Raw genomic sequence first — 12,438 nt, forward strand, 5'->3', positions numbered from 1 at the left:
AGAAGAAGGTGACCATTTAGAATGTCAACGTATCTTTCTTTTGTCAAGTTTCCCGTGAAAACACACAATGGCTTCACTCCACAAGCCGATATGCCACCCCACATGTGAAACTTCGGGCTATGTTTTGGTCGCTGGTAGATAGGTTTGACAGTATCTTTGGTCCAAATTTTCACACAATTAGGGAAAAGCCAAACAGAACTTTCAACCGAAAAGAAAACATTATCCCAATCTTGATTTTCATGAGCCCGACACCAGTTTAAACGTTTTTCCTTTTGTGCATCTTTCATCAACGGCGAGGGAATTCCACGTTTTTTCACCCAATTAAGTCTCTGTAATTCAAGCCTAACTGTTTCATTGCATACCTGAGGACTTCCTCTGCTAATCATTTCATTTCTGATGTTCTCAACACTTTTCAATTTGCCCCTACTCACAATCTGCCCAAGTCTTCGGCGATCCACAACACTGAATTTCCTAGGCCGACCTGCCCCTGCTTTGTGCTCTATCCCGGTTCCTGTTTGAATATTCTTCAAAGTTCTGTATACTGTAGACAGAGGAATACCATATCTACAAGCTAACACTTTAGCATCAGCCTCACCCCTTTCAAAATCATCTAGAATGGGCTTTCTTTTCTCTCTTGCTGTAAATTCTGCCATGTCAACACAGGAAGCCGTCTGCTCAGACAAGGGAGATAACTCTTGACGTAATGAGCTGCCTTCTAAGCCTTCAAGAGTTGTCTCCCTTATTTAGTATGCTTAGTGCATAGTGAAAGCCCCTTTTCCAATCTTAGCATCATTAGAAAAAAAACAAAGATTTTCTCAATAATTTCTGGGAACACTGTACATAAGTGAATGTTGCAGGTCTTCCAAATCTGAGATCCTGCACCTTCCATGTTGAGGCTAAAATCAAACTTGATTACCACCTGTCAATTTACATGTCTTCAGTGAGACATTGCTTGAGTTTGGATGAAGAGCCAAACATGAGTGCTTCTATTTCATCATTTAATTTCTTTAGGTTTGAGTTCATCCAAGACTTCATGTTGTCTGTATATGTCTCCATGGTAATTTGAGCAGCCTGCTGACACTCAAGCAGAATGTTGAAGAGTTTTTTGAGTTGTGAATCATCTATATAAAAATGATCAGCAACTTTCTGTTAAGATGTCTAATGGTTTTTCCAAAGGGTAAACAAAACTGGTCAAAGCACAGAACCCTGTAGAACACCACACTCAAGAGTAAGACATTCAGAAAGAATTTGTCAAGCTGAACAGACTGTGATCTGTCAGTTAGGTCAGATGAGCACCACTGCTGGACAAGACAGGATAAGCCAAATTCATGTTAAAAGGAATTCAGAAGGAAGGTGTGGTCAATAGTGTGAAAAGCAGTGGATGAATCATTGCAGAAATGGTTCCCAGTTGTGGTAGTTAGCATAATGGCGGTCACTCGGATTGCTGCTTTTGTATGTTCATGTGAACACCCTAAATATAATATAGAGTACCTTATTTGGAAAAGGAGTCGATATAGATCGAAAACAAGAATAAAATTCCCTTATTGAAATTTATAAAGAGGATAATCAAAAGTGTAACTAGTTAAATTATTTAGTCCTGAATGGAGTTTTGGTGCTTATGTTGTTGTAATTAGAATGTCAAAATGTTGACTTGACAATAATACTAGAATCTGTATTGAAATGTCATACTAACAAAGTAGAAGAAGTTGTTATCCATAAAAAAGAAGTTGTTATCCATAAAATTTGTTCAAAATGGTACTCAAATGTCTCTCAAAGAAATTTTTCTTTGATTTGCATGTCAGGTTTTGTTTTGTGTATGACAAATCAGGATGTTGGTGGCTGGCAGCAACTAATTCTTTAGAAGCTGGAAGTTGGGGGTTTGGGTCCTGTTTGGCTCTGTAGAGCTGTATCTTTAGACATGCAGAATTTGCTGGTGGCCACATCACCAATTCAAGGCTCGAGGTTGAATGAAGGAATGTCCAAGATAATCATCCCAGGTTTCACAGTTCGGTATCTTCAGTAATATTTCAACTGTCAAAGAATTTGTTCCCTATGGGAGATAACCTTAAACAAATATATCCAAGAAAACCAATGCAAGTGGAGTATATGATGAAAGTCTTTGGGACTCTTCTTACTGTATTGTTTTATTGTTTATGAACAATTTCTTTTGTTTGTTTGAAAGTTTTGGTGTTTTGGTTTTTTTTGTAAAACGTGTTCGTGTTCATTTCAGAGATAGATGTTAGTTTAAGGAGTTGACTCCTAATAGATTTGCATATGTACCACATGTATCTAGGTTGTCCAATCATCAAAATGCTGTGGGCATATTTAATAATTTTGGTGCTCAAGTCCTGGGTAAAACATGTAAAATGTCAAACTGTGTTCCATTTTGTAGTAGTGGTAACTATTTGCTCAACCACATCATTATTGCAAAGCTTCTCATTTATGTAATGAATATTAACGAAAGAACCCTAGCTTCACAATTTACAAAACATTATCAAAGGATGTTAATGAAATTAAAAAAATTATCAATAAAAAATGTGAAATGTTTTTACAGAAAATGGAATGTTCTAGATGCAGTCCTGTAATTTAGATTTTAGTCTTTCACATTCTCTGTATTACTATGTAGCATTTCAATTGTTTAATCTATATTCCCAGTGTAACATATGTGATATTTGGGATTACACTTTCTTACTAAAGTACAGATTCTAGCACTTTTTTGAGTTGAGTCCCATCCGGAATTCGAACCCACACCCTAAGTTTGCAACTGAATTGTCTAATCCCGGATGGGACTCAATTAAAAAAAGTCCTAGAATCTAAGAAAGTCTAATCCCAAATATAACATAGGTTACATTTGACCACTTTCTAAATGGCATTGTGCAGTCACAGTATGTAATCGCTATATGGGAGACAATTAACACTTATGAGAGGGGTACACAAAGCCTGCTGTGTAGAGTAGCAGTTGTTCCACTTGTGAAACTTTGTGAAAGTCGCAGTGGCTGAGTGGGTTAGGCAACTGACATTATGTGCTGGTGATTAGGTGCCTGACTCTGAGGGTGTGGGGACTCAACTGAAAATATACAAGAATCTGTTCTTTACTAAGAAAGTGTAATCCCAAATATAACACGGGTTACATCTGACCACTTTCTTTCACATTGTGTAATTTTATTGTCAATGCCATCTACATTATACAGTCTGTTTTTCATATATCATTTTTACTATTTTGCTATGCCTGTGTAACATATTCATCTGTAACTAAGTAAAAGAAACATATCTAACTAAATGAAGCACCATAAAATCCCTGTCTCGCCTTTGAAGTCAGACTACACAGAGGGATGTAGATCCTTTGAACAAAGAGACTGACAGGTGCTGCCGTGTATGAAGTTGATAAATCAGACCTAAATGGCAAGACTCATCTTTAGTCATCCTCTGTGTCTCCAGTGCTGGTTTAAGATAACAAGAAGGGCTTTAATAGATCTCGAGGTTTCCAAAATGCAATCCCAGGAGACACAGATTAACATATCCGTGCTTTCTGTGTCTGCACAACCATTTTGTGTTACCTGTCTACAGTGACAGCTTGTTGAAATATCTGTTCATCTCGGCCATTACAAGACTGACCAAGAAGTTAAGTGTGGCAGTAACTGTATTCAGGGTGGATATCCTAAGGAAGTGCATCATTTTCAGGTCAATTCCAGTTATCTTGTGTATCTTTGTATAGCTAGGCAGTTCACATTAAGCCAATAGGCTGTGAACTGTTATGAACAAAATGAAAATATGAATATGAAACTGACTTGGTGCTAATGTTATGTGTTTATATATCTTCTGTATTTTTGTGGGTTTTCAGCTTGGACCTTGTATACGATTGCTAAAATGATTGATAATTTGAAATATTGTCGATAACAAAAATTATTATGATTATCAATATGGAAATTGTGTTACGACAATATCATACAATGACTTTTGTGATAAAAAGAATGTTTAGTTTTCTCAAACGATATGCTAATTTATGACTATGCACGGTCTGTTTCTAAATTATGGTCACAATAATCCATGCTGAAACAGGTCAGAATTCACCAGTGATATGGAATATATTCATTTCTGTCTTTCTTTTTGTTCAAAGTGACATATCTGATATTTATCCATAATCAATCAATACTTAGTTAACCATTATCTATCTCATCATGAACTGCATCAAAAGCCAACCCTGTGAGCAGCAACTTTGTGGATCAGGTGGTTTGGTGACTTGATGGCATGTCAACATGACCCATGAATCTTTACTCATGATATCAATCACTGGTTTGCAACATATATTTATATTTGGAATATTGGTGTGTAGCATTAAATACATACACTGGTCACCATTCATGAACAGTTGACGCCCACACTTCTGATTATTGCTGTCTGCACAGTTACCAAGATTTTCTTATCCAGTAGTATGTGCTGTTTATCAAATTTTAGTAAAACCATATGTTTGAAGTTCTTGAAAGGCATTAAAAGTTGGACAAACATGAACGCATGACTTGTTTTAAGCACAACTTCTTTTTATTCTTTATACAATGTTTCAGAGCTAATTCTTGTTTCATCATCAGATGACTTGTATCGTATATATTTTTGTTGTTTTAATGTCAATAAAAGTACGAACACTTCTTTCTGTCTTGAGTTTTATTGTTGCAAGAGGACTCCATGTATAAAGCCATATTCTTTTTAAAACATGGTTAATGACAGTGCACTCACAAATTGACATGTAAAATGTGAAAATGAGTGTTTGCTTTTCTACTAAAGCCTAAAATATGAAAAAAACAAAGTCATTTAGTTTTATTTGCTATATAAATCAATTTATCAAACTCCAAAACCTATTGAAAATCTGTTCAATCAGTGTCTTCACATTAAACACACAGGCAGTTCTCAGATGCCTTATACCAACATTTAGAGATCAATGAAAAGATAAACTACTACCTTATACCTCCACACGGTAATGGAATAATCCAAATAAAATCACAAAAAACACTGGAGCTATGTTATTTACTTTGAAAGATGGCTCAAAAGACAATAGCTTGAATTTTAATTACTGTAGTATGAAAAGAGTTGGTTTTTATGCACATTTAACCCTCTCGTCAAACTAGAGTTGGTGGCATCATATTGCAAAGTTATGCAAACATGGTCAAAAAGAAATGTAAAATCATTGGAGCATTTCAGAAATTTACTATATAGAACAACACCAGTTTGTCTTCAGGATTTACTCACACCTGTCGTAGGCAACCAGACAAACTGTGACTTAAAAAACTCCAATGATTATAACCAACCATATACAAGACTGAGGTAATCAACGTCATCTTTTATTCCATCAGCAGTTAAAGTGTTATTTAGCAATTAGAAATAATCATTCTGTTGCATCATTTAAATCTTTTATCCACCTGAAAGAAAAACATGCACCTATATATTATTATTCACGTGGAATAAGCAAGTAAAATGTTTTGTACACAAGATTGAGTAATTTGATCAGTGCAGTATATAATGATCTGTTTTGAATAAATATGAAAATGACACATCATGGATGTGAGAATGTGTTTCAGTACTTATTTGAATTTCCAAGGTATGCTATTCAAAGACATAAACTGTCATTATATTTCAGTCTTTAGAAAGTATTGTTAAAATGAGAACACTGATTGGTATTAATCTTATTCATATTATCAATGCAGGTCTCTCAATTACTGAAAATCAGAATGTTTTCAAATATGTACATATCTATATCTCAAATGAAACTTTTTCTGTTGTACATATCCTGTTATTAGGAGAGGGTTCTTTTAATTTGGATACCTTGTGCCCAATCCTTTTCTTGAATGCATGAAATATGTTTCAGTCCATAAGCACAATCAAACCTCACAGTGACAAACCTGTTTTTATATTTAGTAGTTACTGACAGTGAAAACAGTTTTGAGAAGAGAAGACAGATTATCATTTAATGACAACAAAGTTCTATTTACACACAATCAAATTTCTTAGTAACGACCTTGTTTCCGCCTTACCCTACTTTACTCACTAGACCATGGACTGTTCTGTTATACCTGTAGGTGTTTCCCGAATTAACCTTCTAGTTCAATGTCTGTTAGTAGACTGTCTGTCAGATGGTTGTCTATCAATTTGGAGATAGCCGTTCAGTCTACATCACTACAGTTTTATTATATGTTATCTACCTACTTAATGGAAAAATAGCAAACTGAAATTTGGAATTTAAAATATAATTTTTTATTGTGTAATTTCCTTCCCCAATGGCCCAGCTGTAACATGAGTATCTGGTATGATAAAAGATATATACACTGGATGGACCAAGAGTATTTCCTGATGCTAAAAGTGTGGGAAGACGTCAGATATAACATTTAATGTAACCATAATCACACAATGGTAGTTATGTACAAACATTGTTGTCTGTGTGAAATAATGCTTGTCACTCTGATTGGCAACTAGGTCCAGGGATGGCTCCAGAGGTAGGTTTATGTGTATGTGTGCTAGCACACACACCTATTCACTGACAAAAAGACATTCCCTGAGGAGCATTTCCCCTTTGAGGTATACAGGCAATTATATCACTCGCTCATGATCGCACTTTGTACATAAGTGCATGCACCACTCATTCAACTCTCATGTATCTCTCCTGACAAAGAATTCATCCCTGCTCTGCATCAACTAGTGTGTAGAACAGCTGTGGAATCTGCCCCTCCTTCCCGGACGTGTCTCGAGTACCTTTCTTGCAGTAAGCAAAGGTCAGGGTCACGTCACTGTTTTTCACAAAGGAGATACTGTTATGTCCTTTAAATGTAGGAGGACCTCGAATCTTGACTAACAGCGTGTACCAGACATTGCCATCGAGTTTCAGCTTTGTGTTGAGCATGACTTTCAGATATTTGGCATTGTCCACAATATTGGTGACTTGTGCATGGATGATGTCATCATTCTTGTCATACAGGGCAGTGTTGATAGAATACTGTGAGTTATTTCCGTCGAAGGGACCGTAAATGCTATATCCATGGAGGTAAATCTCTTTCAAACAAATCAGTTTGACTGCATCTGTTCCATAACTGTCTCTTTTGCCGTCAACCTCAGTGAATCGGCTACACACATGATACTCCTTGATGTTTCTAGGTTTTGTCTTAAACTTAAAACACTGAGTCCACCTCTCAGGAATAGCATAACACTGGACCATAGAGAAACATTCTTCCTTGGTGAATAATCCCTGACAGGCCACAGAGTCTACAAAATACCGGGGATCCAAAAGAGGAAAGCGAACACAGTCCAGTGAATCTCCAAGCACCCGTCTCTGATTTGGACCAGTTGGTTCTATTCCTTGCATTCGACACTGTGCATCTGCCCAGTTGAGGACTGCCTCTAAGACCTTTGTCTCCTCGACTTCTAGCTGATCAGAACTCAAAACCTGGTTCAGACAAGGTTGGTATATGTTCCGGAATCCGTCTGTAGCTAGGACACTGGATGCATTCTTGGTAATGAAGTTCAGAATGGCGTGAGCCAGCTCATCTAGGATGTAGCCCTGTTCCAGGACTTCACAAGCATTCGCAGTAGTTAAGTAACTTTCCACAAACTTCACACAGGACATGACCAACCTCTTGACTGCATACTTCTTGGCAGCGTAAATAAGTCCTATCACAGTTCTTATGTCGTGATTCGTCTCTTCAGCATACAGGAACCTGATAACACAACGAACAAAGAAGGTTTGGTGTTACCATGTTCCTAAAGTACTATTCATTGAGCAAACAGACGTGTACTCCACCAGTAATTATGCTGTAGTATAAGTTTATCTTTGAAAGTGACCCTGTATTGCTCACGAGAAATAGCTTAATACATACAGATAAATAATAGGAGATACCTTTAGGACATAGTAAGTGTATCAAGATTTTAACACAAACAACCTGCGATAACTGAATGCGACAGATGTTCTTAAGCGTGAGGAAACCCATAACGCGATGATTCACGTGCTATTTCTTTTCAGACCAGCTTATAACAGTCAACTGTATTTTAAGCACAAGCCATCATCACAGTATTTTAAATGTCTGTCTTGTTATAAAGAGAGTAAACACTGCCGTTAAAAACCATAATCCGACTGGATATTTATTTAGCCTTTGTCTGAGCCTCGAACACCACCTCTATAAGGAGTGGGTGGGTGAGTGAATGAGTCTAGTTTTACGCCACACTCAGCAATATTCCAGCTACATGGCGTCGTCTGTAAATAATCGAGTCTAGGCCAGACAATCCAGTGACCATCAACATGAACATTGATCTGCACAATTGGGAACCGATGACATTTGTCAACCAAGTCAGCGACCCTGACCACTCGACCCCGTTAGTTGCCTCTTATGACAAAAGCACAGTCGCTTTTATGGCAAGCATTGGTTACTGAAGGCGTATTCTACCCCAGACCTTCACTGGTACCTCCATTAGGAACTAGACTTGGTCATGGAAGTTGAAACACGTACACGTATTAATAGACCCCTCACCTGAGGAACTCCCAGAACACTTCCGGATCAATATCCGGGATATCAATCTCATCACTGGTTTCTGCCAGCGGTCCCTGGAACATCGCGAAGAAGACGCTGGACCGGCTAATGAGCAAGAACTTGTGCGCGCCAATGTTTTCTCTCGTGTGCCCGACCCGGAAGTGAACATCACACGCCACCTGGTAGTCTAACATGTGAAGCGTACATTCTGACAGGGTCTTGTTTTCTTGCCAATCGTCTGCAGTGTTGGCCGGATTAGGAGTCTTCCATCGGCTGGGTGTGGTTGTTGCGAACATCTTGTTGTCTGAAAGACACCATGGCAGTCACTTAATACGTTCTATGCCTCCAGTATGCTACGACTTTTAAGTAAGTACAACAGACATGCATGGATCTCATACAACAATGGTTGATAGTGTAAGTATTGCTCCATCACATACCAACTTTTAGTCTGGGGCAAGACGCTATGTTAAATGTAACCGATAGTGACCATCCAATTGGGATGCTGGTTGAGAGCAGGTACAAACACGACACCTTTTCAACGTCCCACATTTCCACGGAATCAGTGTAACGACAAGTACCATTCATCTGTTAATGTCTTGAGCTGTGACACGACTGGGAATCGAACCGTAGACTTGGCAGATACTGTACCCACTACACCTATCCTCACCTGTATACCTATTATTGTGAAGTTGTACCGACTTACTACTACACGTCAGAGCTTGATGCAGGACAGTCGATGCATCTATTGAATCCTTCCACAGGCGTTGCTAGTTCGACGGAAATAATCTCGATGTCTTTTATGGCTAAATGTCTCGTTAAACCCAATTTTGTTTGGATTCTAATGAATATTTGTAGAATCACGTTCAGAACCTCTTCTACGCTCAGTCTGGATTAAACGGATCAATCTGCTTAAATACCTTATGAAAACCTGTGAATAACTTCCTGTGAATAAAAGTCAGTTCTGCTTCCCCGCGACGGGAACCAGTTTTCTATATCGCCAAGGAACCAATGATCAGAAGAATGCATGGCAGCTGGGCGTGATACGAGGTAGTGAAATAAAACATCGTAAAACCTCACTCACCCAGTTTACGTGATCTCGCGAATTATGCCAGTGAGAAATGTATGATATTCACAGATGTGGTCTTTAAAGTACACAAGTTCCAATGTAGCCTAGAGCAGTGAACAGACGCCCAGACACCACTGACACCCAGATTCTTAGATCCCACTGATACCCAGGGTCCAGTTCCTCATAGCGATCGTAGCGCTGCGACAGTCGTAACTCCCATACAGACTTACGACAGTCGTAACGCTACTATCGCCTTGAAGAACGGGGCCCAGATGCCAAGACCTTACCGACGCCCAGATGCCCGGACCTAACCGACGCCCAGATGCCAAGACCTTACCGACGCCCAGATGCCCGGACCTAACCGGCACCCATCTCCCTTAGCCAACCTCCTCTCAGGGAGAGTACACTGCATACACGTGTACACAAAGCCCCTTGCCACCAGTACATCCTCTAATACATACACTAACACTTGTAGTACCTGATTATAGATTGATCTACAGCAACCCACGTTTGTCCCCGATGAAGATACGAGTTAGACTTAACATCAACAACCCACGTTCATCTCCGCGAAGATCCGGGTAAGAACTGATGTTCAGCATCATGTGTGCAAGAGACGACTGCCGGAATCGAATGGACAGATTCGCTTACTTGGTTGACAAATCATATCTCAGATGTTTTGATCGATGCTCATGATGTGAATCACTTGATTGTCTAATTCTGACTTTTTACAGACCGTTGTTCTTTGACCAACAAACAAGTTATTTGAATATCGAGTTTACGGACGATTCGACACATCAATGTCGACACAAACGGAGAATTCCATACACAGACATGTGATCCGCGCTGACCTGCGCTGTACAAGCAGGCTGAACACCGACAATGTCAGACACGTGTACATATCTTAACCACCCATATGCGTCACTAGTAGCGTTCTTTTTTCACCTGAGGCGTTATTTGCTAGCAACGCATACAAAGCTATAGGTATCGCGATGGGTGAGATCATCTTTTTTACGCACAGTCATGGTGAGACTGTAAGAATTGAGACAGACATGCATGTGTCATCACTGGTTTTTCATTTTGTTTCGACCGCGACACCCCTATATCCACCCTCAGCCCCCTACCCACCTCATTTTATCACACAGACACATGCAAACACGCGCGCGTGTTAGAACTGCCAACTGAGGACCTATGTCAAAACTATGCCAAATGGGGACGCGACTTTCTGAAACAAGATTCGTGAATATAATTTTACAGATATCTAATTCAGAACAGTTGTGATGTGCACTTATGATAATGGAATTGCTAAAAAAAGCACTTTTAAATTACGAGACAAAACACTGAGGACCTAAGGCTTGCATCGCCAGACTACACACTGCCAACTGCATGAGGACTCAGGGTACACAATGTCAAGTGTGTGTGTGAGTGCGTGCGTGCGCGCGCACGTGTGCGTTTTAACTTTGGAAAATAAGATCAGTTTAATCTGTAAGTAAATGCGAAGTACGCTTAAACCGTTGTCAAAAACTTCTCGTCAACAATGATGTTCTCAATGCACAAGGACAATAATACCGGATGTGCCAAATATTTACCTCCGTTTGCATGCAGGATTTAAGAAGTACTGTGCTACTTAAATAGACGGAGATATTTGAAGGTATTTATACACACATTGTACTATATGTGTATGAGATAAATATACTTGAGGATCACGTGTCAGAAGACACTCGACCAACTGCGTATAGCGTCTGTCTGCATTATCTTGTTCACCTGATAATGATGATATCAGGACAATGTAAGAGTCCAACTGTTAGTGTTTAATTTCTAAATTCTTTCTAAGCGTGTATGTATCACAGAAATAATAGATCTGCTTATGTTAACTCACTGAGTACGACTAATCCGCAATTCCTTGCAGTTTGGCTTTTCTCTGTCATAAAATCTGCCTTCCACGTATATCGCTAGTGCAAAATTAGCGGATTATCGTTTTACCGCTAAAATATACGTGACACGACTAACCTCGCGGCCAGTCAAACTTCACAGACATATTTTTATGGTCTCACGACAATGGGTTTTTACTTCATCAGGGGTGCCAAAACAAGGAAGACAGCAACTACACATGTATATTATGAAGCGTAAATTTGAAACAAAAACAATCCCACTAGAGTCTACATGTTAATGTTTAAAAATAGTTACATTTCATTTTAGTTAGACTTATGCCACTGTGACAAAATATAACAAACAGACAATTGTCGCCAAATAATAGTAACCGTCTGACTTGAGGTATATTTTCACTCACCTGTATCTGATCCCGTAAGACATATGCTACACATGTCAAGAAATAAACAACTGAGAAGGAAATAAAACGATATATCCTCCATCAATTCAAAATTGTCAAAGTTTATACCAGACTACCTTTTCTGGGCACAGGAGGGGTCCTGTGGGTCGATTTCTTTCTAATGATGGTGGGGCGAGGGGTACCGCCAGCAGTGGTGACCGTCCTGTCCATTGTTATATGATCTACCTGTATCCTCCCGTAGTATATGTCGGTGGTGTCGCTACATCTACCTTACCAGCAACTACCTGCACAACATCTACCTCCAAGCCCTCAATACCGTCTACTTGTATGTATCTAGGTGCCTGTTGTAACAATGCATCACGCCAAGTGTGATACGACTGATATTGATGTAGATAAGCTGCCAGTGTGATAACATAACTACTGACACCGTTATGGTGATACAACAACAATGGACGGATAAAAGTGGTTACGGCCTGATTTGAAATAATTCAGAGACAACTGTTTGCTACATGAATGCTTTATTTTGTAAAATCACACAACTGCATTTGCATAAATCATGATGACTATACCGCGTCTATGTT

At 39.0% G+C, this 12,438-nt stretch overlaps 1 protein-coding gene across 1 annotated transcript; it reads right to left on the reverse strand.

Annotated features, from left to right (window-relative positions):
• Window positions 1-4,517: 4,517 nt before the first annotated feature.
• On the reverse strand, window positions 4,518-12,211 carry LOC137281115 (BTB/POZ domain-containing protein 2-like). Its single transcript, XM_067812248.1, has 3 exons — window positions 11,974-12,211; window positions 8,505-8,808; window positions 4,518-7,697 (listed from the first exon to the last, which is right to left on the reverse strand). The coding sequence occupies exons 1-3, from the start codon at window positions 12,065-12,067 to the stop codon at window positions 6,662-6,664; spliced, it is 1,434 nt and encodes a 477-aa protein (XP_067668349.1). The 5' UTR covers window positions 12,068-12,211; the 3' UTR covers window positions 4,518-6,661.
• Window positions 12,212-12,438: the final 227 nt, after the last annotated feature.

This window comes from Haliotis asinina, chromosome 1 (assembly GCF_037392515.1).
Source record: "Haliotis asinina isolate JCU_RB_2024 chromosome 1, JCU_Hal_asi_v2, whole genome shotgun sequence".
NCBI classification, from domain to species: Eukaryota; Metazoa; Mollusca; class Gastropoda; order Lepetellida; family Haliotidae; genus Haliotis; species Haliotis asinina.

Bases quoted from the DNA above. Each gene is read 5' to 3' on its own strand.
- LOC137281115 (XM_067812248.1), bottom strand. From the start codon at position 12,067: ATGGACAGGACGGTCACCACTGCTGGCGGTACCCCTCGCCCCACCATC. The intron at 8,809-11,973 runs GTAGTCTGGTAT...GGTGTCTTTCAG, and splicing joins CCCTCCTGTGCCCAGAAAAG to ACAACAAGATGTTCGCAACA. The intron at 7,698-8,504 runs GTGAGGGGTCTA...TTGTGTTATCAG, and splicing joins GTGTTCTGGGAGTTCCTCAG to GTTCCTGTATGCTGAAGAGA.